Below are 24,495 nucleotides of genomic sequence, written 5' to 3'. Positions count from 1 at the left end.
ACCTAAAAACCCATTCAAATGCTACAAGAGACAGACTGATTTAGCATAGCCTAATACTAATGCTGTAGAGCATGCTAGGGAAATTACAAGGTGTGGTTATTTATTTTTTAAATCAGAGCTATACAAATATGCTGCTTTCTAATTCATACTGCCTGCTGTATCAGTGGAATTTTTCTATGTATGAAGGATTACATATACATATATAAATTATTAATAATACAGTATACATCATATAGATACACATATTTATATGCAAGAGGAATACAGGTGATTTTAAAGTAGATCTTAACATTTTAAAGTGAAATCTAAACTAATAAGTGAAATTCTGAACACCACATAAATCTAGTGGAATTCATACTGATCTCAGTGGCGTTAACTGCTCTAAGATTATTTGCCTTTCACTCTGACTAACACAGTCTACACACTTAAAGTCAATCCTTGAAGAAATAATCCAGTACCTTACTTCAGAAGTGCTCTGTGTCTCTGTGTCAGCAGTGTAAACTGTTGCCAGTATGATCCAGGACTGCTTAATTAAGACTATTTTTGAAGTTTCCTCATTTATATTTGAAAATTTTGTTTACTATATTTTGGACATATTTTCACTTTCTTTTAGGGCAAACAGTACAAAATTTTGAAGTCAGCTTTGTGTAAAGAATCAAGATTTTATCCAGTAAAATACATAATATATATTAATTTTGTTGAGGGATTTATTCTTTACATATAACATGTAATCTTTAAAACAACATCTTGTCAAAATATACTTCATATTTGTTTCTGATTTAATAATTATTATTATGGTTTACTAGTAACTACCATTTTATCCACAATAAAATCTCCTAATATAGAGAGGTATAATTATAAATTTCTTTAGCAATCATGAATAACAACAATTCTTTACCTTTAAATTATTTTAAGGTTTGAATGACTACATATTCCTTGACAACATAATTTTCTCATCTTCTAATTAAAATACCATATATATGAAAAACTTGCCAGGATTATTAAGAATTCATCAAAGAAACACAAAATGAAGTTTAGAGTCTGGTACACACCTAGTTCAAAGACAGACTTTTTTCTGCATGTGTATGAAACATCCTATAGTATCTTCACAGAAAAAGTTGTTCTTTAGGGTACATGGGTAAACTGCCCCTCTCACTAGTGCTATACTAGTATTCTTACAAACTTCCTAGAGTACTAGAAACCTGAAAGCCCAAAAGTATGTGGAAAAAAACCAATGTATCAATTTAAATAACTAATCAAATGCTTTACACTCCTTTGAGGTGGGAAACACTACAGTAAAAACACGCAGAAGTGAAACTGCCTCTTTCTGAATGTATGTAGTTATTTGAAGTTTTTTCTAATACTTCTTCTCCTTGCCTAAAACACACTGCAAATGACATGGCTAATCAATGCAGACTATATCCACTTAATTCTGTATTTTATTAGTAACATTTCATTCCATCTTCTCTCTGACTCTTTCACAATGCTCTTACTTCATTCTTGCTTTAAAACACTCAGGTTGACAACACTTACAGCACTTTCTAATCTGCCTCTTTGTGGTCTATCAAGTCAATGATCTGAAAACTAAAAAGTGTATAATTAGGGGCTGACATGCCCAAAGGAACTGTTATGGTCTATCATGTCACAGGCATTGACCCAACAGACTGCAACAGTTTTGGTCTGTTGGATTAGGAATCAATGTTTTAGTAGGTCCCTAACTCCATATTTATCCAGTCTGCTGAATACCACACACTTAAAAATTTAAAAGTCATCCTTTCTTTGAATACCCTCGAAGAGTGAAGAAGTCCATATGAGCTATTAATGAGATCATTCCTAATTAAAAAATGTTAACCAATCATTTTAAGTACTGTTTTTAGAGAAAAAGCATGACTAAAAAATGAATCAAAAGAATATAATCACAGCTATTTACTGTGAACTTTAATTTTAAGGAAACTCCAAAGTTAAAACTTATCTAGGCTAGATGTATTAAACAATAAGAAAGCAAGGATACTGAAGTAGATATGGAAATGTCAGAATAGGTGCACAGATATATATTTTTTATTATAAGCATTTTGCAGCTCCTACTATGTTCAAGAAGAAGCTGCCAGCAAAAGCAATCAACATCTTTTAACTTGGAGCACTTTAGGAAGCCAGGTATAAAAATCTAGGCTTCAGTGTTCCTCTACCTTCTCTCTTCCCAACTCCCCTCCCCCCCTTATTTCCAGCATGGATGTCAAAACAGATTTTATAGGAATAGCCAAGCCCTTCCTTGTCTGTGGGGATTCTTATAATATCCCCTGATGCTGCAGTGAAGAACAGAAATTACAGTAAAGAGAAGTAGAAGCAGGATATCAAGAATACAAGCTCTGACATGGTAAATGTTTCATAACTGGTGTTTACCATCACTCTGGGCCAGGACCCCTATGATTTTTCAGTACTGTATTATCCCAGTTTTGGACTAGTAGAGTAGTTTTAATAGTTACATGAATATTGGTGATATTCATACAGGTGAATGAAGCCTTCAAAGTATCAGAAAACATTAATTCTACCAAATATTAGAGGAATATATTAAAATATCAAAGTATATAAAAGTATATAAATGGACTTGGTAGGAGACTATATTTTTATGAAATGTAATTGTTTGCCATGTTTTCCTACATTAATATGATTCACTATGTCTCCCAAAAAAGCATTCTCTATCCAGTACTTTAGAATGAACAGTGTTTCAATCATTAGAAAGTGCTCTATGCAATACATTTTTATTTCAGGAAGTTCCTATCAAATTGCTCTACATGAAACTAATTTATAGAATTTTAAACTTTCTGATTATGTTTTTTCTACTACATTCTCTTTATACTTAATCAGCTGCTTTTTAATTCCTTCACTAAAAGGTACTGTTATGGCTATAACATGACTCATATACTCCATTCATCCCCAAAACTGTGATCTGAGAGATGGATTATGAAATATTAACATGATGCCAGTGATCCTCTAGCTTGCCATAGGTCAGATACAGACATAAAACCATATAAGCCTAATAGGCAGATGCCCGAATCCATTACCGCTCTCCAACAGCAAAGTGAATTATTTCTTTTTTATTTGCAGTATCAGGGAATAAGCAGGCTTTAGCTACCATACAAGGTATCCATAAAAAACCAGACCAAGCAAACATCATCACATCAAACCTAAGTGCTTGAAGAAGAAAAGTGTTATATATATACTATGTTATTGCCATTACAAAAGGTAAACACCACCTTTGCACCTGGTCAAGATGCTAACCGATCCTTTTCATTCTCAAAATTTGAGTAGCCTAGAATATGGGCTGTATGATTCTTGCTTATTCCCCATCTTGTCCCCCAAACTGGTCCATTTCTCAAGATTCAACTCGTACAACAAAATTCAGAAGGTTTGAAGGTTTGAAGAAAGACTAAAGTTATCACTGTATTCTATTCTTTTTCCTTTCCAACCTGATTACTTTAGAAATTAAAACTGCATAGGAGGTCTTTTTCTTAAATCTTAGAAAGTATGATCATGAAGTCCTATATTTAAAAATATTCATCCTTCTATAAAATTATTTAATGGAAGATTAAATTCTGACTGAAGATGCTCTTCTATTTATATGCTCTTGTAACCTGAATTTTTAGTATAGTCACTAGAAAGATCCTCTGTAAGAGAAAATATTTTGAATAAAACTATAGTGGTTTTCATTGTTTATTTATCAAATAGATCTTAAAGTCCACAGTATACAAAAAATCACTTCCATCTATGTTCACATTTTACGTTTTGTGTATTTTTATTCTTCATTCTATTTTTCATTCTTTAATGAGTACATTTCCAATTAAATAAAATTAGCAATACTCTTATTTTTGAATACTCTGACCACAAATATCAAGTATTATTCTGAATTACTTGCCCCAAAAGAAGTGGAAAATACATTAGATTGTATCTCTGTAGACACTAGTACCTTGATAAAAGTGCATACCCTACATAGGAATGTTAAAAATTTAAACTATTAGAATATTGGGATTTTATCAGGAGAAAGATTTCAGATCTGGAAGGTACACAACTTCCATATGACAAAATCTCCTGTCTCTAATTTAATATAAAATCCTGTAGATGACCACAGAACATGTAACACAAACTGATAGTAAAAGAAAAAAATCAAAACAAAGTGTTATGTGCAAAATATTTTTGAATATGCCTTATTTGTGTTTAAAAAAGATCAGTGAAAAAAAAAGAGGTCAGCTTCCAGTGATGAGGGATCTAATCCAGACAGCAAAGAATTCAATGGGGTTCTTCCCATTGTTTTTAGTGAGACTTAATCTGACTCTTTATTAGGAAAAAGAAATTACAGTCAGAGCAAAATACCTCTGCACGTATGTGTGTGAGGGGGTAAGTGTTTGTAGGTGGGTGACGGATGGGGAATGTGTGTGTATATATGAATACACAATTATACATATATAAACACACATAACTCATTATTCAGTGTAACAGGGTTAGCAAGCAGTACAAATGAAACAACTGCCTTTCAGACAAGGCTAGTTTACTGTTATTGGGGTTTAGTTTTATTATACTACCATATACACTTTCATAAATATTGCTGACAAAGTTAATATGCAAGAAAGGAACACTTTTCTTACTCCCATCGAAGATGCAATAATCAAATCATAAAACACAAAACCAATAGCCAACCAATGTGAATAAGTCTGCCCATAGGCTTAATTCAAGCAAGCCATTCACTGAGCTATGTGATGGATCTGTCAAATCCAATACAGCATTACAGACATACTAGCAACATCGAGTGAACATGCAATGACAAAATGACAATACGCCCCACTGCCATGCTTTGATTTGTTCTCCCTCATAAATATAAAACTTGATGAGTTGGCTAGCTTCTCTAACTTCAGACTGGGACAGAAATCTAACAACTATTTTATTTTTATTTTTAAAAATATTCCATGAAAGCTGAATAAAAGCTGCACAAACATTTTACTGACATCTGATTAATTTTCTCCAAACACTCTGCTTAAGAAGTTTGTCAGGCAAAGCTCTAGAATGGTGAAGTACGTATATAAACTAGTAGGTCCTCTTTTATCAGTTTTACAAATTGGAAAATTTATTGGAAATATTTTAAATATTAAAAAGTTAAACATGATTCTCTGTTCCCCTTCTGCAAAGAACTTTGAATCTTTAAATGCAATTCAGTGTGATGATAGATCACATGGTATAAAGTCCACTTCTAAATTTGTCTGAAGTTGTAATCAGTTATTATATCGCTTCATAAACAAAACAAAATGCACCTGTTTGTTTGTTTTGCTGTTTTTGTTTTACAATCTTAAGAAATGAATGGAAATATCTGTAAGGTCTACCTCCACTCTGAAATTGTTTTTAGGAGTACATGATTTGTCGTAACAAATATGTAGGAATTTGCATTGATTTGTTTAATGAGATTTCCTTGCCACCTGATTCTCCCCTATATATTTGTTCTTTGCCTATTTCCAGCAGTATTTCCAGCTGTGACAAACAAGGATACCATTGCATTTCTTCACAATAGAGCTCTCTTCCAATGATCATAATCCATTGACTTGGTGTATTGATTCTGGAATACCAAATCTTTCCGTTAACCATTATTTTTAATTTACCAAAACACGTCTCCAATCTAAAGATTTCCTCTTTCCATCTCCTGGCTTAAGAAGCATGTCAAATATCGAACATTTGCATTCATTATCTATACAAGCTGTGATAAAAAAATAAAGCTTTTTGATTTTTTTTAATTAATATGAAGTAGTATTTCCATGATATGTCACTGCTTCAATGGTACACACTCACTGGTCCTCAGTTCATTTTTCTGGGCATTGTTTACACATAAACAGCAACGTATTTGGTGTGTAATTAAATTAAAAGGAGCTCAAATAAAGACTAAATAAGAGTAGTGTATATGGAGATATGGAATGTTCAATATTGCCAGAGGACAGCAGATGATTATTACATTGAGAAGAAAAGAAACAAGCAGTGTTACTGAACTATATTTCAGTACTTTCAATATTAGTAATTGACGAAAGTTGCTGAATTAAATTCATTAAAAAATAGAAAGCTAATCAAATCAAGCAAACTGGCTGTGGGTAATCAGAGGTATCCACATTTGCACATAGTTTCCCATATGCAAAGAAATGTTTGAGCAGATTGCTCTTTATTTTGTTCTCTACACTAGTTTTAGAATTTTCCCATAAAGAAATTCAGTTACAGGATTTGTAATTAAGACAAGAAACCATATTCATTTGGGGGAAGCAGATCAAAGATGAAGGTCAACCACATTTAAAAGGAGAAGCTAAATTAAAAAAAAAAAAATCTAAAAGATATAAAATTCATTTAAGATATTTATGCAAGCAAAGACATGTTATTACAATTCTAATTATACACAGAGTGTATCTGAAAATTAGACATTTTTTCAAAAGGTAATTAAGGGTTGTAAAACTGCATTACTACTGATGCCATCTCAAGCTTCCTTTACAGCATTTAAGAGCACTATCTTCTTAAACAAATCCTTTACTTTTTTTGTCAGCATAACTCTTGGTAGTGTTGACTCTCTACCCATAGGAGAATATGTGATCAACTAATGTTTTAGCTTACAGCATTTGATTTGTTTTATGAGAAAGTACATTAATTCATAATTAAAGCATTTAAGATATCTCAATATTGTTCAGTTACTCTATGTAATGTACAGGTTTTCAGAAATTCATTTATTCATAGGAATAAACATCCTACAAAATGATCCAGGGACACCTGAATGCTATCTGGCAAAAAATGACTAACCACAGGAGGTAATTTATAATTTTGTCCTTTAAGTTTAGTAACCTTTTAGAAGCAGGAACTGCTTTGCATTAAAAGCTCACAGAAAAATAATAGAGCTGCGACATGCTAACACACCTTTGTGGAAATGAAATGAAACTATTGAGTAGCACTTCATCTGTGTAGGGTACCCTAAGTAGAAACAGTACATTGTGAACACAGTGCATACAGCACATATCTAGTTGATATTACTGATCCAAAATTAATAGAAAGTAACTTGCTTACCTGTCTGACACAGCATGCCTCAGCCATACATGCAAATTATTTTATTCTCATAACTTTAAAAAATATATCTTCATAATAAGATAAGCATTTGAAAGGCAAATATGCATGCATAGCATTGTAACATTCATACCATGGTACTTTGTTCTAAAAATACAGAATCCATGAACAGCACTTCAATCTAACAAATAGTTTACTGAAATGTCTTAATCTGTTGAATTCTTTAAGAAACAGAAACATTTTAAACAATGTCTAATTTAGCATTTAAAGAAATTTTTCAATACACATTCAGGACTTAAATTATCTCCAGGATTTCAAGAGAAATTTCCTCATATCAGGAACTGAGAACTGTGACCTTACTTCCTGCTGCTAATGTGAAGCAAAATGTATGCAACTGTCTGTCCTTCACAATACACATCCTCCCTTTACAATTGTACTCTATTCAAGTACTTGAAAAGTATTAAGGATAGCATAGATTTTGTTAGGGTACACTTTGTGAAGAAAACATATAATATTCTTTCTTTTCATTACCAAATCATGTCCACATACTGCAAAGACTTAATTTTATGCAATTTGACAAAATCCTATTCCTACTGAAGTCAGGAGCAATTTAGACATTGACTTCAAAGGGGGGCTCAATTTTTGTCTTGCAAGAAGACAAGTTAATTTTTAGTTTTTATAAGTTAAATCTTTACATGTTTCTCTTATGCAGATTTTAATAATCTTTTATTATTAATTCCACCAAATATGGTTTATATTTTGAGGATAAAAATACAGAGCAAATGAAGAATAACTTAGTTTTTATCAATATTTAAAAGAAATCAAATCCTTGGACAGAAAGCAAATGGAAAAAAATCTTCAGCCTTGGAGAGCTCAAGCTTAGACACAGTTCATTCTCAATTTCCACTGACTAAAATAATGTCAATGAGAATTGAGGACACTCAATAGGTTCAGGTTCTAAATCAACTGAAATAATACTCCTAAGACAAATAATGATCTTTAGTAGCAGACCATCATGAAGCTGTACATATATTTATTTACATTGTACAAGGGTCACAGATATTAACTGGATGATCTACAGCTCGGGAATGTGCACATTTCATGCCTGATTTTCAATTAAGGCCTACAATCTCTCAATTTATGGCTATTCATGGATTATAATAAAACAGCCTGCTTTAGATATCACAATTATCTGCAGAGCAACAAGACAGTTATGAGACTTCAACAAGGCAAATTCATAGAATCATCTTCAACTTCCACTGGTCAAATATTTATTAGTAGTAAATAGGACTTACCTGTCACTGTAGGCAGCTGCAGTGGCAGTGGCAGGCTGGGCATACCGGTAGGCAGCATAACCACCCTGAAACACAAACTCAGGCTCTAACTGGATTGCTACAGCACCCTTAATAACATTGCACAAAATTCAGCAACAACTGAAAGAGTACTCTCATGCTGTAAGCTCAGTTAAGGGGTGAAATATATAGGAAATATTTCAGTAAATCATTAAGTAAAATTTATCATGACAAACTTGTAATTTTTAAGACTTGTCCCAGAGATCAGGAGAAAGCAACGAACAGTATGCATCAACATAAGCTTTTTTACAAGACAATACTGTATTCTTCCACAAGTTTGCAAGTAGCAATTGAATGATGTGTACTGTATATTACTAAAGCAGTGCTGAAATTAAAAAAGAAATCCTCAGCCAATAATCAATTATTTTTTGTACAAAATATGATTTATCATGCCTGGTTGATTAAACCTACGAAACTGTGCACTCAATTAACACTTAATGTTTCATCGGTTTCCAATTTCTACACAAAATTATAATGAAGCAGCAAAATCCTCTTCGTCCATGAATTAACATTCAGTTGTATGTAACAGTAATTCCAGCTGTTCAATTAAGCAAACAGGACAAACAAACACACAATTGAAAGGAATTGTGTGCAGTGATGCATTGATTATCAAACTGTGAAAACAGCAGAGCTTCCTGTTCAATGGGCTACAGTGTTATATCAACCATTTCAAAATGATCTCAGCATGCCAATTAACAAACACAGGCCAGTCTCCACAGATAACACAAACACAATTGACGTCCCAATTAGAATTCACCACCCCACCATCCTCTGGGACAGGGGACTTCGGTATTTCTTCTCCCACCTTCCCCCACCTTAACAAAGAGCTGAATAAGAAACGATCAGATCACTCAGCTTTGAATAAAATTCACTCTTTCGGTGAAGTGTTCACTTTAATGGATTGATTTTTCCCTCTCTCTCTCTCCCTTTCTTTTCCCCCCTCTTTTTGGAAGGCTGCATTCACACATGGTGTTTTGCTGAAGCATGAAGAATAGACTACAATATGTCAACCTCTACTGTAACAGTACATTTTTACTGCAGGAGCTTTTGTGGGGTTTCTATTTTGATTTTACAAATCAGAATTCACACCTTTCAGAAAAGTGATTTCAACTACTTTTACAAGCTATTTCCCCTTCTACTACTTTGCTCGGCAGAATTGCTTTCATCCCAAACATGTATAAACCTTTGTTGGTTTGAAGATTGGAAGCAGGTCGGTTTTGGAAATCATTCAGGTGATAGCATCACATCACCCTAAGAGTAAACATATGTTTTACATATACTGACAGCTCATCAGAAACCCAAGGCTTCGAATTTTCATCTTACTTGGGGAACATTCTAAGTTTTTTAAGTGCTAACACGGACAATAGCACATTTACCTTCCCACTCTTGGTCAGCTCCCTGCTAGCAGCAATTTTGTCACACAAGCACTGGAATAAGGCAGGTGCTTTCATAATGCCATATAATAATACATATGCCCTCTCTTTTGCAGCAGGCTGCTTCTCTGTGCAAGCACGAAAGCACTGAGATTAAATACTTTCTCATTTTAGATCACTTGATTTTTATAAACCAATAGAAGTCTATTACTGTCAAAAATGCATAATAGGCACATATTGCTTGCAGGTATGTGCATACAGGCAACCAGGTGTCAAATAATGTCACCAAGTGTGAACTGAGCAACCAAACAGTAAGGCTGAAAGACGATAAGGTAAGCTGCACATTTAGTCTGGCTTCTTCTAAAAGGAGCAAGGAAAGAGATTATACAAATTTATCCACTCTATCCTCCTAGTTTTAGAGTGCTAAATATAGCATCCTATCATTTATGTTTCCTTTTTCCTTTCCCTTTTCCCCTGAGTGCTGGTATGAGGAAGTACAAATAGTGAATGTATAGAGAAGGTCACAGTATCACAGTATGTTAGAGATTGGAAGGGACCTCAAAAGATCATCTAGTCCAATCCCCCTGCCGGAGCAGGAATACCTAGATAAGGTCACACAGGAATGTGTCCAGGCGGGTTTTGAATGTCTCCAGAGAAGGAGACTCCACAACCCCCCTGGGCAGCCTGTTCCAGTCTTCCGTCACCCTCACTGAGAAGAAGTTTCTTCTCAAGTTTAAGTGGAACCTCTTGTGTTCCAGTTTGTGCCCATTACCCCTTGTCCTATCATTGTTTGCCACTGAGAAGAGCCTGGCTCCATCCTCGTGACACTCCCCCTTGATATATTTATATACACTAATAAGGTCACCAAAGATATAAAACTTGTTTTCATTATCAAGTCCTGAAAATGTGTGGCAGAGTGCAAGTCATCCTGCAGTATGACATGATTCTGTTTGCAACACGTATGACTCCTTCACTTGTCCTGTAGTCTATTTCTAAACCACCTGATTTAAATGTGAGAGCCACTTCATTTCAATCGAGTCACACACATAATGACATTGCAGTACAGAAGTGAGAATGGCCCTCCATGAGAAGTTCTGGTGTTATTAATCAGATAAAAACGAGACCCACTGTTCACATACTGGCTGTTCTTAAATCTGCAGGTGGAAGGCTCTGTAAGAACTGTTTCTCTTGCCTTTAACTAACTGCATAGTTAAACTATCTAACTAAATTGGTCAGTCTATGAAGACAGGCCCTTTCTTGTTCCCTAAATATAAGAATTAGATTCCTTTTATGTTTACATTATGGTTTGGTTTCATCAAAGAACTGCTGCTGAACAATGAAGTTCAATGCAACAACTAGTATGACATGTGTGAGAGTCCTGGAAAGACTGAGTCTAAAGCAATACAAATAAAAAGAGATCAAAGTTGTTGAATTTGCCTGAATTCTTTGGAGAACTAAAATCCAGGATGCATTTGGTTACCAGGAGAATCATAAATCCCTACCAGCCCATGTCACGGTTTTATGTTTTTAACATAAGCTATCCTGTAAAAAAACATTCTTAAGCATATTATTTTTATGAGGTTTGTGTCCTGCAGTACTAAGTTTTGCTATTGCCTTGTTTTAGTTACCTCAGATGATCTATTGCTGCAGCAACAAAATGTTTTAAATTGGGGATCAGGATGGGAAACTGATTCAACCCCCTGAACTCTAAACTTCTGTGATGAGTTCTACTTTATTTTCTAGTTTTGAACTTGGCTGGTATCTTAGATGAAAAACACACAAGTGATATTCACTACATGTACACCTCTTGAGTATTACAATAAATATTTATCGTAGTACTCAAGTATAAATATTTAAATAAATATTTGTCTTAGACTATATTACAAAATAGAACAAAAATAATAATTACATGCTAATAATAATTTTCAGTTGCTATGTTTTATAAATACTTTCGGAATGCTTTTTCCCCTCCTCACTCCATACATTCAAAATGAAAGTACCTGTTATGCTTTAGATTGTTACCTTGAAGATTCAGCTGAAATAACAAATTCTGCTAAAATAGTGAAAAAATAGTCTGCTGCTTTATCTGTGCTCCCATATTTGCTACTTCCAAAAAAACAATAGCACAATGTTAGCAGTTTAAGTTGTCTTAAAAAATTAAGTATAGATTCAGTACACTCACAGTCCAAATACAGAGATTTATCTCACTAGCATAAAATACTGAACAAGACACTCAAAACAGTAACTGTGTATTTCATGGGATATGAAGAATATCCATGATTTTGTGATAAGTCTGGAAAATAAAATGCAACTGTCTATTCTTATCACTTATACAAACAGAATCCACTTTCTCATAATTATTTGAGTATTAGTATGACTTTACAAGAGTCTAAATTCAGTGTAATGAGTTTTTTCCATCAGTCTGCATGTCATACCTGTGGTAACTTATTGCCATACACAGGCTCTTGCAATACTGCTCTATAAAGAAACAGAAATGAAAGGATTTGAATGAGTAAGGAAAGAAGGAATGTAAGGAAGGAATTCAGACAAATTCTCCAGAGCCATACATTACAATTTTCCTTCTGATGTTTCATAACTCTCTGTGGTTCAGGCAAATTCAAAAAGAGCAATGGGATCCATTGAAGATCAGTAGCCAATTGTTACAGAGAATCTTAATAATTTTTAGAACGAAATGGTAGAAATTTTGTATCAGGTATGATAAAACGGAAATGAACAGGAAATCAAATGCATCTGAAATTTTAAATAAAGTCTGTATATCTGTATATGTAAGTATAACTCCTACAGAAATGAGTTATACAAACACATATCCGTAGATTACAAAATTATGTATATACATGTGCACCTCCTCCTAAAATACCTGAACTTTTATTTTATCTTAATATCAGATGTACTGTCAATTTTTTACCACAGATAAAGGTAAACTAAGTGACTCTATAAGATGGACATTTTCTCATTAGATTTTCCTATTACTAACATATTTCATAGAATCATAGAATGGTTAGGGTTGGAAAAGACATTAAGATATCTAGTTCCAACCCCCTGCCACAGGCAGGGACACCTTTCACTCAACCAGGTTGCTCAAGACTGTGTACAACCTCACCTTGAACACTGCCAGGGATAGAGCATTCGCCACTTCTTTGGGCAACCTGTGCCACTTTCACAGTAAAGAACTTCTTCCTTATATCTAACCTCAATTTCCCCTGTTTAAGCTTGACGCCATTACCCCTTGTCTTATTACCACAGGCCCTGATGAAGAGTCCCTCTCTGGCATCCTTGTAGGCCCCCTTCATATACTGGAAGGCTGCTATGAGGTCTACACACAGCCTTCTCTTCTTCAGGCTGAGCAGCCCCAACTTTCTATGTGAATGCTCAGAATAATATTTTCTCAAATTTTACTTCCTACACTTCCTTTCAATCAAGGATCTCCAAGTATTGTGTGAACGCAAATTTATCAAAACCTTCTCTAATACCGAGAATGATACCTGCCTTATTAGCTACAAATAGAGGAATGGGTCTAAACCAGGCATGAATTATATGTAACCCTTCAGAATACAGAAGTAGTCATTTCCTCTTCCTATACTCACATGCTATTGAGGTTTAAACAGTATTTGTTCTGATCATGCAGCAAAACTTTGAGTGGGAGAATTAAAAATAAAATATCCATCACCTCTTTGTGCTGGCTCAAGCCAACCTAAATGAAATGTTCATGTTAATTCTATGTTGTGCTTCCAGAGGTAGCTGTTGCCTCAAAGAAGCTCTTGGAAGTATATCCAAACTGACACCATCTGTATTAATTCCAAACAACTACAATCACCAGGACTGATCTAGCATTTTTTTGGAATGTACTGTTTATGTCACAAATGAAGATCAGAGAGGTGAAAGACATTATTCACTAGATCCCAGAACTTTTAAAAAGGCATCACATAATGTTCCAGCACACAGACCACTAGGAGGAACAACCCACTGCTACTTGGGAACTCTTTTTCCTTTGGAAAAGTCATTTCTCCACTGTTCTGTGACAGAAATGACACATTCTTTCATTTACAAAACATGAAACACTTTGGTACGTAAAAGAAGGACTTCAGTCTTAGTTGCATGTCCTTGCTTTTCACGTTAGAACTGCACCTTCAGGGATTCTGGCTGCATCAATGGTCTTCTACCTAGTATCAAGGGAACGTTGCTTTGATAATTGTATCTGGTTTTTGCTTGGGAAGTATGTAAGCACTTCACCCTCAATACCATCCTACCTTCGAGCTAAAGGCAATGGCAGTAGCTACTAATAACCTCGTTCCATACCCCGATCACAAAAGTATGCCTTGCTTTTGATTGGCATCTTAGGAAAAAAATCTTATATTGTTGTTGCAGTATCACAGGTCCAGCATCCTGAGAACAGGTTAGAAAATCTTGCTGTGAACAGTAAGACTGACTAATGTACATGGTTAAACTGTATAACTAAGGGACTTCTGAAGCTGGTGATGACAGAGTTTGGAACTTACTCATATTTCTTTGCCTTTCCACATTTAAGTTGTGGACTGAGGACTGTAAGACTGAGGACTGACATGTTCTGAACACATTCTTTATGACAATGGTAAAAACCCCAACAAATCAGATTTAAGATAAAACAGAGCAATAGTGTCAAGCTATTATTCTAACTGCATATTTCTGCGTATGTTACTATTTGTGCTCCATTTTATAGGGTGTATTTTGTTACTTTCAAAGGTGTCAATCTTCATCTAGGAACTCCTATATTTGCTGACAGGCAACCTTAATTCTGTTTTAATGACTTTTTCTCTTAGTGAATCAATACTTAATTTTAAAAGGTCTTCCTTAGTTCCTAATAATCGCCTTTATTTTTCCCACTCAAAGGCACATTAAAAAAGGAATTCAATATCTCTGCTGTTTCAGAAGCATTATTACTTTCCATAGAGAACTACATGAAATACAGAATATATTACATCTAGAATCATGGCTGTTGATTTTTTGTTAGACTGTACTTTCCACTTATTCTTATAGTTCTATTCTCTTATATTCCCCTTGTTAGTATTAAGCAACTCTGGCTATTTGCTGTTCTTGGTTCCCTATGCACTTTTGACCCAACCAGTATCATTCTTGGTCTTGCCACAAAATCAACCATCAAAATCTATATTGATAGTTACAAAAACAACAGCATGGTCCATATTATTGTTGGTCCTCAATGTAATCGTATCAGAATGAAACACACTTTGATATACTTGTTAATGCACATTTTTTGGTCTGGCTTCTCAATACTGTGTTCCTTCTGTTTTGCTTTCTATGGTATTTTTAAGGTTCCCTTCCCTACATCTACTATTACATTTACCATTATCTACTATACTATTAACTCTATATTATCTACTATAGAATCTACCATTAAAACCTGCATTGTTTCTTTTCTCCTTTTTTTCACATAACATAGTTCTTTCACAAAGCTTCAGCACTGCACTTAAAATGAAAAGCCGAGTATAACTATGTCATAATAAATTGGGATTTAAGAAGTGACTAGTCCACTGCAAATACACTAAGAACTAATACACTGTGAACTGCAGGGTTTCTTTTCATTTATACCAGTTTTCCCTCTCTCTTCCCCTCCCTGCAAAATGTTTTATATGCAAGAAAGAGCAGATGTGAAGATAAGATAATTAAAAACAAGAAGCTTTGTACATTATAAAAAAAACACCTCCAAAACACAAAAAAAACCCAACCCAAACCAAACCAACAAAAACCACCCAAACAAAACAACAACAAAACACAAAACAAAACAAAAACACCCAAAAAAATTTCCAGAAGGGTGTTTTAATTCTGTCAACTGTCATAAAGGTAAACATCCTGCTGCATTAAGAAAACTAAGAAATACAATCAGAAATACAAGGCTGCAACTGAGTGAAAACCAGTGCACCAGTATAGTTATTCTATTTCCTAATGCACATGACTATTCCAGACCACAAAGCTGAGGCTACACTAGAAATTTGCAATTTCTTTCATATCTTCCTCATTGAAAGCACTTTCCATTTGGAAACAGAATGTTCAAGTCTGTGAGAGGGTGTGAGGCCACCTAAAAATAGTACTGCCAATCACAAAAAGAGATATTCCTGGTTTTCAGCAGCAGTGGGTTCCAAAAGTACAAACTGTTACATTAACACTTGGTTACCACCTGTACTATCACATTCAGCAATCCTGAGAAAGATGACTTGCTGCCTTTGAGATTTTGGGGTTGGTAAACTGAGCAAAATGAATGTCATTCTTTTGACAGTTTGAAGAACTACGGAAATTGGAAACCACACCTGAAGAAATTCCACACTCTACTACGTCTCCTACATAGCTCAAAAATTCAGCAGGATTGCGTTGAGAGATCAGAGCACCATATTATACCTGAGTAAGCCTTTGGCAAATGGTTGATTCCTGTGTGTTGTAAACAATATGTTACAGACTGCATGATTAAGTACATAAGTACACAGGGAGAGAATTTTAACCCATGCTAATTTATTTTAAATATATGTTTCAATCTACACAAATGAATTTTCAGGTAAGCATCAGCACCCTTCTACTTCCATCAGAAAAACCAAAACCTACTTCATCCATAAATTCTTTTTTTTTTCTTCTTTATATGAGACATTAAAAAATCAGTTGTCTTGGAAATAGTTCTAAAAGACTGCTGCTAATGAATACAACAAATGTTTTCTATACTACCTATTGAATTTTAAATATTCATACCAATTTCAACTCATCCATCTCTTTTTATCTCAACAGTACAACAGAAGTACAAGTAGGTAGAGAAAGCTGTCTGGTGAAATAAAGATACCTGTAACTTAGGACCAGATTGCTTTATCAAAATAATACAAATGTGAAAGATTGCTGAGTATGACTAAAATATTTTCCATTTACATATATAAGAATTAGCTATTTTAGAAAAGTGAAATTAAGCCTCAACTTCTTGCATACTCAGACATAAGTAGCCTCTTTGTATACACCCAAAGTAAAAAATTCAGTATTGGTAAGAAACTTAAATACTATTTAAAAGGAAATTGGTGACCAATGAAGTGAACTAGATAATGATGGACCTAGGGCTATAAACATTTACTAACAAATATAGTCACTTCTTATATCATAAGCAGTCTCTACCCCTTTAAATTGAAATAAGTGGATTTGAAAAGAGCAGATGGAAATATATTCAGATTACAGAAAATGCATAGCTGTACCTTAAGCTTACTATGTAATTCAGCTCTTCTACCACCCTGGCACTTATGTATACCCAGGGTTGCTGGATTTAGGAAATCTATCTCTCTCCATAAAGTATTTTCATACTTCAAGTATTAATAATACTCTGCTTGCCTTGATTTTTTAAAAATTAGTTTCTGGGGATTTGCAGAAGAATGTTTCTGCTTTTTGGTTTTTTTTTCTTTGAACTTCAGTTTTGAAGACAGACACCCCTCCACACATGCACACACATTTTTCACATATTTTTGCATTCATTCAGCATTTGATTGAAGAGTTAATTCAGCTCCACTGAACAATGATAGATGAAATGAACAGAAAGGTCTTCCAATGTGAGAGATATTCTTCTCAATTCTTTCTGACAGGCAAGGGATGGTAAATAGACAATACAGAGTCAGGCTAGGCAGCAAACTTGTAAAAAGAATGACTCTGGTAATGTACAAGGACAGCATGCACATCAATGAATACTTACATAAATGTCTGCACCATAAAATCCATCCTGGTATACAACACTGCAAGGATGCACACACAAAGAAAAACATCCATATTAGTGCATTTCCACATGCAAATGCCACCAACCCCTGCACAGCTGAGGTTAGTCTAGTCACAAGAACAGAGGGAGGGGGGAAGGAAGGCACTCTTCACATTGGTTAAGGAGGTTGGTAGTAATTATCAGAAGTGAAACTGTATCAAATACAACATCTTATAAGGTATGCCAAATGCTTAGTCATAGAGAAGCAAAGCATGGCAGGATTGGAAAATACCTTTGATAAGGTTTTAGTATTTTTTTATTTCTTCTTTTTTTATAGGAAGCCACATATTGGCAACACTTTTATAAAAATTTTCAGTGGGCCAACCCTACAATCAGTTTTAATAGATTAACAAAATGCTATCTCCTGGACTACACTTTCTTGTCCTGTGATTACATCAACCCTCTGAAACAAAGCAGTAATTGTCACTACTGAGATGAAAAAAACTCCACAGTATAAGTATATATGGTGAGAGGAATGTGTGAAATAATTATACTGGTGGTGTTTTACCCATTGGGTCAACGTACACAGAGATGAAAGTATTCATAGGTACTGCATTGTTGGATTGATACACAGTTCCGACAGTGACAACAGGTCCGTTAAGTATGTCATGGCATTATTCTTACTAAAAAAAGTATTAACCATCCTCACTGTATCATTTTACACTTTTGGTGAACATGCCAATGGTTCTGAGCTCCCCTGCAGTTTTTGCTGGCTCCATTACTATCCTTTATTTGAAAAAACGTAGTATTTTACATTGCTGTTAACAGCTTACTCAGAGACCGCTGTGTCTCAGCTAAGATAAATCGTCAGTGAAAACAGTTTAAATGACACAGTATGAGAAACATAGTTCAAATGATTACGCTAAATAAAACTGGAGCTACACACCAGTGGCCTACCAATTACACACATTACGCAAGTATTGCAATTTTACATTCGTTTCACAGTTCTGCAACTTAAAACAGATATTTCCAGTATCAGAATCAATCCAAGCTGTTTTGAGAGCTAAATATGAGAGCACACAATAGGTTTTTTGCAACAATACTTTCAATTTAGGAATACTATTATCTGGAATAATAGTTACTATCATGTTGCTAGCCTAAGCTGCTTTGCAATTCCAACAAGAATTTTCATGTCAGAAATACAGCTGATCTATTGAGGTCAATGACCAAAACCCACAGGGCTGAGCTGGTATGTGTCTAAGGAAGAATCACTTGAGAAAATCATAAATATGTATACATGCACACAAATGGCATTGATAAAACCACACTGACGATAAAATTTTGCTATGGAATAGTAATGTGTGAAAACTCAGCTCCACTTAAGAGTGCCATTTGCTTCAGTAAGGTCAGACCTTTCCTCATGTATTTTTCTATTATGTCTGCAGAGCAATATATGCCAAAGCTGGTATACATCAGTAGCTTTCAGAGAGCTATACTGTAGTGTACCTTCATTTTGGTTTCAATATTCTGATTATTTTTAAATATTACTTGTTTTTCTTATACGTGTTTAAGAAGTAAAACATTCCACATGACTGTGAGGCAGAAGTACACAATCCTGAACAACATGAAAGGAGTTTTATGAGATTATATGCATATGATACAAAGTTTACTGAGGATGGGGGCCCCGCAACTCTCAATTCCTCATATCCCTGTGCCATTTGTCCTGGGAGGAGGTAGGGTTGGGAATGAAAGAGTGAAAATGAGCCTGGGAAGAAGAGGTGGGGAGGAGGTCAGGGTATTTTTACGTTCTTTGTTTCTAAACATCCAACTGCATTTTAATAGGCAATAAATTAAATCAATTTCAAGCCACGTTTGTTTTACCTGTGATGGTAATTGGCAAGCAATCTCCCTGTCTTTATCTCAACCCAAGAGCTTTTCTATCTTTCTTCCCCCATACTCTTGAGAAGGGTGAATGAGAACAGAGCTGGGTGAGAGTCTGGCAGCTAGCCAAGATCAACCCCTCACAGTACATTAAAATAAACTACTTTCAATTATTATTAAACATTGCTATTCAGAAAATCATGCTTTTGAGAGGATATGTGTCAGAAAGGGGACCTTTTTTCTTCCTCCTCGTGGTGATCTGCAGATATACAGTGAGTATGTCACAAGACAAACAGGGGCTGATACATTTTGAAATCCCAAGTGCAGTTGGCTGCAGTCTTGGATAGGTCACTTCATTCAACTAGACCTTCCTTTTCCACATAACACTCAGTCATGTACAGAATGTTAGTTATTTTGAACTTTAAATATGCAGCTGCTTGTTGAAGTACTCAGCACTAAAACGAGACAAGAATGCATGACTTCATCATTAAAAATGGTTAGTATTAAGAAGAAGTGACAGATTCAGGCAAATAAGCATAATGCTTCCAAGCAGGACAGGCACTATGAAAAGATATCAGCTGATTTTATCTTATTTCCGCCATACAATTTTGTAGTGTGATAGTGATGTTAAATATAAAATCTACTTCTTTTGAGGTATGAAGAAAAGTAATTCTTCACATCTTCATAGGTTTTTCAGAGAATGTTTTCTTTATTCACTGTCCTTGTCATTCACTGACTTCTGTGGCTGAATTACCAGTGGAGTCAAATGTATTTTCTAACAGCACTTTTTATCAGAAGGACAAATTGTAAAACACCAAGAACTATCTTTTGCTGTTGTGCTCTTCTTTCCTTCAGTATATAATTTTCCAAAGGGTAATTTGCTTGGCTTATCATCCCCTTTTCTCCCTCTGAAGCCATAGGCAGAAAACAGATGAGAAGTCTCAAGCATGGGAAGAGACTGAATGCATCACACAGGGACCCATCTCAGCACAGCTCCTTTTACATTTTGTATTCTAAAAATTGTCATGGCAGACAGATAAATCTGGAGTTCCTTGTAAACCAACACAGGGTCTGGAAACATCCATGCTACTGAAATCTGAATAACTTCACTCAGAAATGGATGATATGTTAATGCACTACGTAGAGGCATAAGAACAACAAATTTTGGGGATTTATTCTGTTGTATTTTGTGATCTTATTTCGCTAAGGAAAAGTCAGAGAAGACAGAGATCTTAATTTAATAAGAAAACATGCATCTAAATAACATTTTATGTGGCAATCATTTCTTGAAATTATTTTTCTAGAAATATGAACCTGTTTTCTCACCAACTATTATACATCTGCTTTGCATGGTTTTAGCTGCTTTATTTTGGTCTCTGTGTCCTATAATAATTTTTTGTAACTATATTAAGACAAACTCTTTCCTAGTTTAGATTCTATCTTTGTAATATCCTGGGAGGACTACATCTGTCTTCATTATCATTTTTGTATCCTCTTCTTTCAAAAGGATTGGGTTGAATAATCTATCAATGACATAAGAAGACATTTCTTGACTGCACAAACCTTAGTTCAGTAACTTCATAGCAGCTGAGTATATATGGCCCTCAGCCATACACACAATCTGCATAAATTAACATAAATAACCTAAGGCAGATTAAGTGCATGGAGCGATTGATTCAGTGTAACAAACGGGCATTACAATCATGATTTCATTCATTGCAATGGGAATCATGGTTATAATTCACTATTTTCCCTCCATTACTAATAAGAAAAAGCACCTGAGGAACAAAGGTTCTCTGTTTGCTGATTTCTGGTAGGGTTGCCTTCAATGTCCTCTACATATTTTCCAGTTTCTGGTCTTGGAAATCACCTTTTATATGAAACCTTTCATATACGATTTTATGATGCCTTCATGAAACAAATAATGGAAGAGATGCTGCTACAGCCTAATTTAAAATAAACCAAAGGAAAGACTGAGAATTAAAGTAGCGCCTTTCAACACTGCAATAGCAAAACTTTAACTGTTTCAGCTTTTTAGAACTCTAATTCCAGGTTCTTGTCTTTCCAGTTTCAGCACTTTCTGCCACAAACAAGTTACATTATCTGCTTTGGAAAATTAATTGAGGGCACTGCTGGAGAGAACAAAGCTGGAAGACAAATCACTATGCACTGGCAAAACACATTTTTTTCCTAAAAATCTCACATATATATAAAGCAGAGAGTCCAAAGTAAGAGGAAGTTTCTGTGAGCCCAAAGAAATGTATTGGAAAAAAAACATAACCACTGTAGCAGATATAGTAGCTTCCAGTAATTATCTTTTTTTCCTAAATTTAGAATAAGGTATTGGAAAACAAAGCTTTTTTATTTTGAATCACTCAGAATGTAGCACTTCAAAACATTTGTTTTAATAAAAGGAAAGAGTTTCTGAATAGTCTCTGTTAATTCTCCTCTACCCTCTCCAAGCTTTCTTTTTTTTTTTTTTTGTAATTCTTCTTTTCAAAGAGAAAAAAGCATATTGCTATCTCCTGCTTTCCCAGTAAAGACACCAGCGGTGGAGATAAGGACTGAAAGCTAATTCTCCATTAGCTTCATCAGAACTGGAAGGAGCAGAGGGGAAACGTGAAGACAAAGCCATCGCACACTAAACTTGTGAATTACTTGAGGCAAATGATGCCGGAACTTTAGTTTCACTAATACTACCTACTAGCACTATTTGCAATACTACCAGATATACAGTGACAATGGCTTTTCCTGACAGCAGTATAAAGATGGAGCATCATATTCATGATGTTTTACTATTTGGCAAATGATTTCCAAGAATGCTAAGGTACTAGTTGCTACAGAGTTCAGAAGCAATTAGAGGCATCAAAATCAGATCACCTGCTTCCAGTAGTTTGCCAAAGAGAGAAAAAAACTCCTACTGCTTCTTTCTCCTTTCTTTTGACAATATAAGTACTGCTAACTGCATCCAAAATCTGTCATAAGACTACCTCTACTAGTAGCTTCTGCTTTATTAGGGCATTTCTTATACCATTAGTAGACACTTTTGCAATAAAATAGGTAATCCTACAAAGACACAGGTAAAACCAAGATGATGTTGGTTTTTCAATTGATCATTTGTTTTCTGTTTTTTAAGAATTTAAAAATAATTATTTTGTACAAAACACTATCTAGTACCCAGAGAGAAGACTGCAAGAAAGGTCAAAGAACCACTAAGCTCAAATCCTCCCTCATGGAGGCTGTCCCAGGAAAGAAGGTATGAAGGAGTTTAGTCAGCTTATAATAGTAATTGTTTGCTCCTCAACCAAGCACTCAATCTTGCTGTGAACTTTGTGGAGAGCCCCCAGAGACAAGCAGGCAATAGCTCACAGCTCTACAGCTATATCCTCCTATAGTGACAGGCTCTGATCTTCATGCAGCTCTCAAACCATCAACACCACCATCTCTTGCTTCCCTTCCTCCTGCAACATAGTGTTTAAGCTAAGCTCTTCATGCAGTGGAGATCTTTAAACTCTTTAAATTTCAGCATTCCGATTTCTCAAACAAATGAAACTTTATTCCCTCATTTCAGTTTCAGTAGATTTTTATGGTACATAAATGAATTATACATACAAAGTTGTAAGCAAGCTGCACATTGTAGTATTTGAAGGCATTAGAAATGATGCCACAGATCCTAAAAATTAAGTATTTTCCATGAGCTAAAAACCAAGATGCTATCTCAAGGAATTAGTGAAATGCCTCGCTCACAAGTAAAGGAGCCATTAATTATTTATGTAGTGCTACATATCTCATGAACACTGATTTCATTTTTAAATGACACATTTTAAAGCACACGTGTTGGTTTTTGATTTATAATATTTTTAAAGCATATGCACTGTTCTTTGATTTATAAAAAACCAATGCCTGCAAATATGGCTATAATCAACAATTTTCCTCAGACCTAGCAAAGTGTGCCATATTTGCTGTGTCCCAGTAACTGTGAGGCATAGCCGAAGACAGCTTCCCATATTAGCCACACTACCTTGTTTTGCTTAATGTCCACAAGAACTCCCAGATTTACTTACAGCCCAGGACTCATTGTCTTTTCTTAACTTTGTTGACAGTTTCTAAGTAAAGGTCACAGTCAGGATCAGACACCAGTGAACAAGAACAAGAACAGATTCAAGGGAGACTGGATAGAAAGAAGGCTTTTGTTCTGGAGGGTGAAATACTGAGACAGTGCTGCTGAAATAAACACTAGTAAGCAGCATGTTGGACTAGCTGAAGAAATACATGTTCCCAGCTTTACAGTTGATTTCCAAATTTAAAGCAAAACTATTCAGTTTCAGTTCCAAAACCTTGTAATGCAAGCAAGTAAGCATGAAGAAGATTATTTCAGATGAACTATTATACTTTACTTCACTAATAAGCTTTTGAAGGTTAATGAAATAAAAGAAAATGAAAAAGGTAATTTCAATCTTCAGCTTTGTATTTTACACTTATATGTGGGTTCTTTCTTTAAAAGGAAAAGCAGTATTTTTTCTAACTAAACATTGCTGGAATTTGATGTAAATTTATAATTAAAATTATATCTACCATTTTCCAAAATAAATGTCCTTTTTTTTTCTTTTTATGATTGAAAGTATTTCAGTATGAAATTGTTGTTGTCTGGCTCTAAAGCTGGTCTCTTCCTAGAGTGAAAAATGAGAAATTGCTACTAAATGAATTGCGAAATAGCACTCAAAGCTTTTTCCATTTTTCTTATCAACAAATGATATTCCAAGTTGTTTGCTTCCTTCTGTAAGTTGATTCGTTCTCTGTGATCTCTTTATTATCTCTGTAATTTTCCCTGACTTCTACTCCTACTGTGACTGAAAACCACCTTCTTATGATTTATTTTCATTGATTAAGGATTTTTTCTGATGAAAATTCCTTTTCGCTTCTTTGATAGGTCAGAGTACATAATCAGTGAGCACAGAAGAAAGCATTGCAAAGCAAATCCAAATTGTACTATTGTATCAGTGAAGTTACTAGCACAAGATCTAATACTCTAAACCAAAGAAACTATTTCAGAATAAAGCTTTATTAATCCAACTGTGAATCAGTACAACAGAGG

The 24,495-nt window shown here is 34.7% G+C and overlaps 1 protein-coding gene across 11 annotated transcripts in view; it reads right to left on the bottom strand.

Annotated features, from left to right (window-relative positions):
• Positions 1–24,495, bottom strand: part of RBFOX1 (RNA binding fox-1 homolog 1) — a gene marked incomplete at both ends in the record, with an annotated part of 1,305,905 nt that overhangs the window by 21,105 nt on the left and 1,260,305 nt on the right. For 8 of the 11 annotated variants that reach the window (XM_080617596.1, XM_080617593.1, XM_080617598.1 and 5 more), the window contains 2 exons: positions 8,367–8,431; positions 17,520–17,559. In XM_080617596.1, coding sequence (XP_080473722.1) covers positions 8,367–8,431; positions 17,520–17,559 — 105 coding nt within the window. Of the gene's footprint in view, positions 1–8,366; positions 8,432–12,231; positions 12,275–17,519; positions 17,560–24,495 lie in introns of all 11 variants that reach the window. The other 3 variants (XM_080617599.1, XM_080617595.1, XM_080617594.1) reach the window with 1 other exon arrangement.

The sequence above is a fragment of the Psittacula echo genome, assembly GCF_963264785.1.
Source record: "Psittacula echo genome assembly, chromosome: 5".
NCBI classification, from domain to species: domain Eukaryota; kingdom Metazoa; phylum Chordata; class Aves; order Psittaciformes; family Psittacidae; genus Psittacula; species Psittacula echo.
The sequence above is the reverse complement of the archived record's forward strand: the minus strand, read 5'-3'. Positions and strand labels throughout refer to the sequence as shown.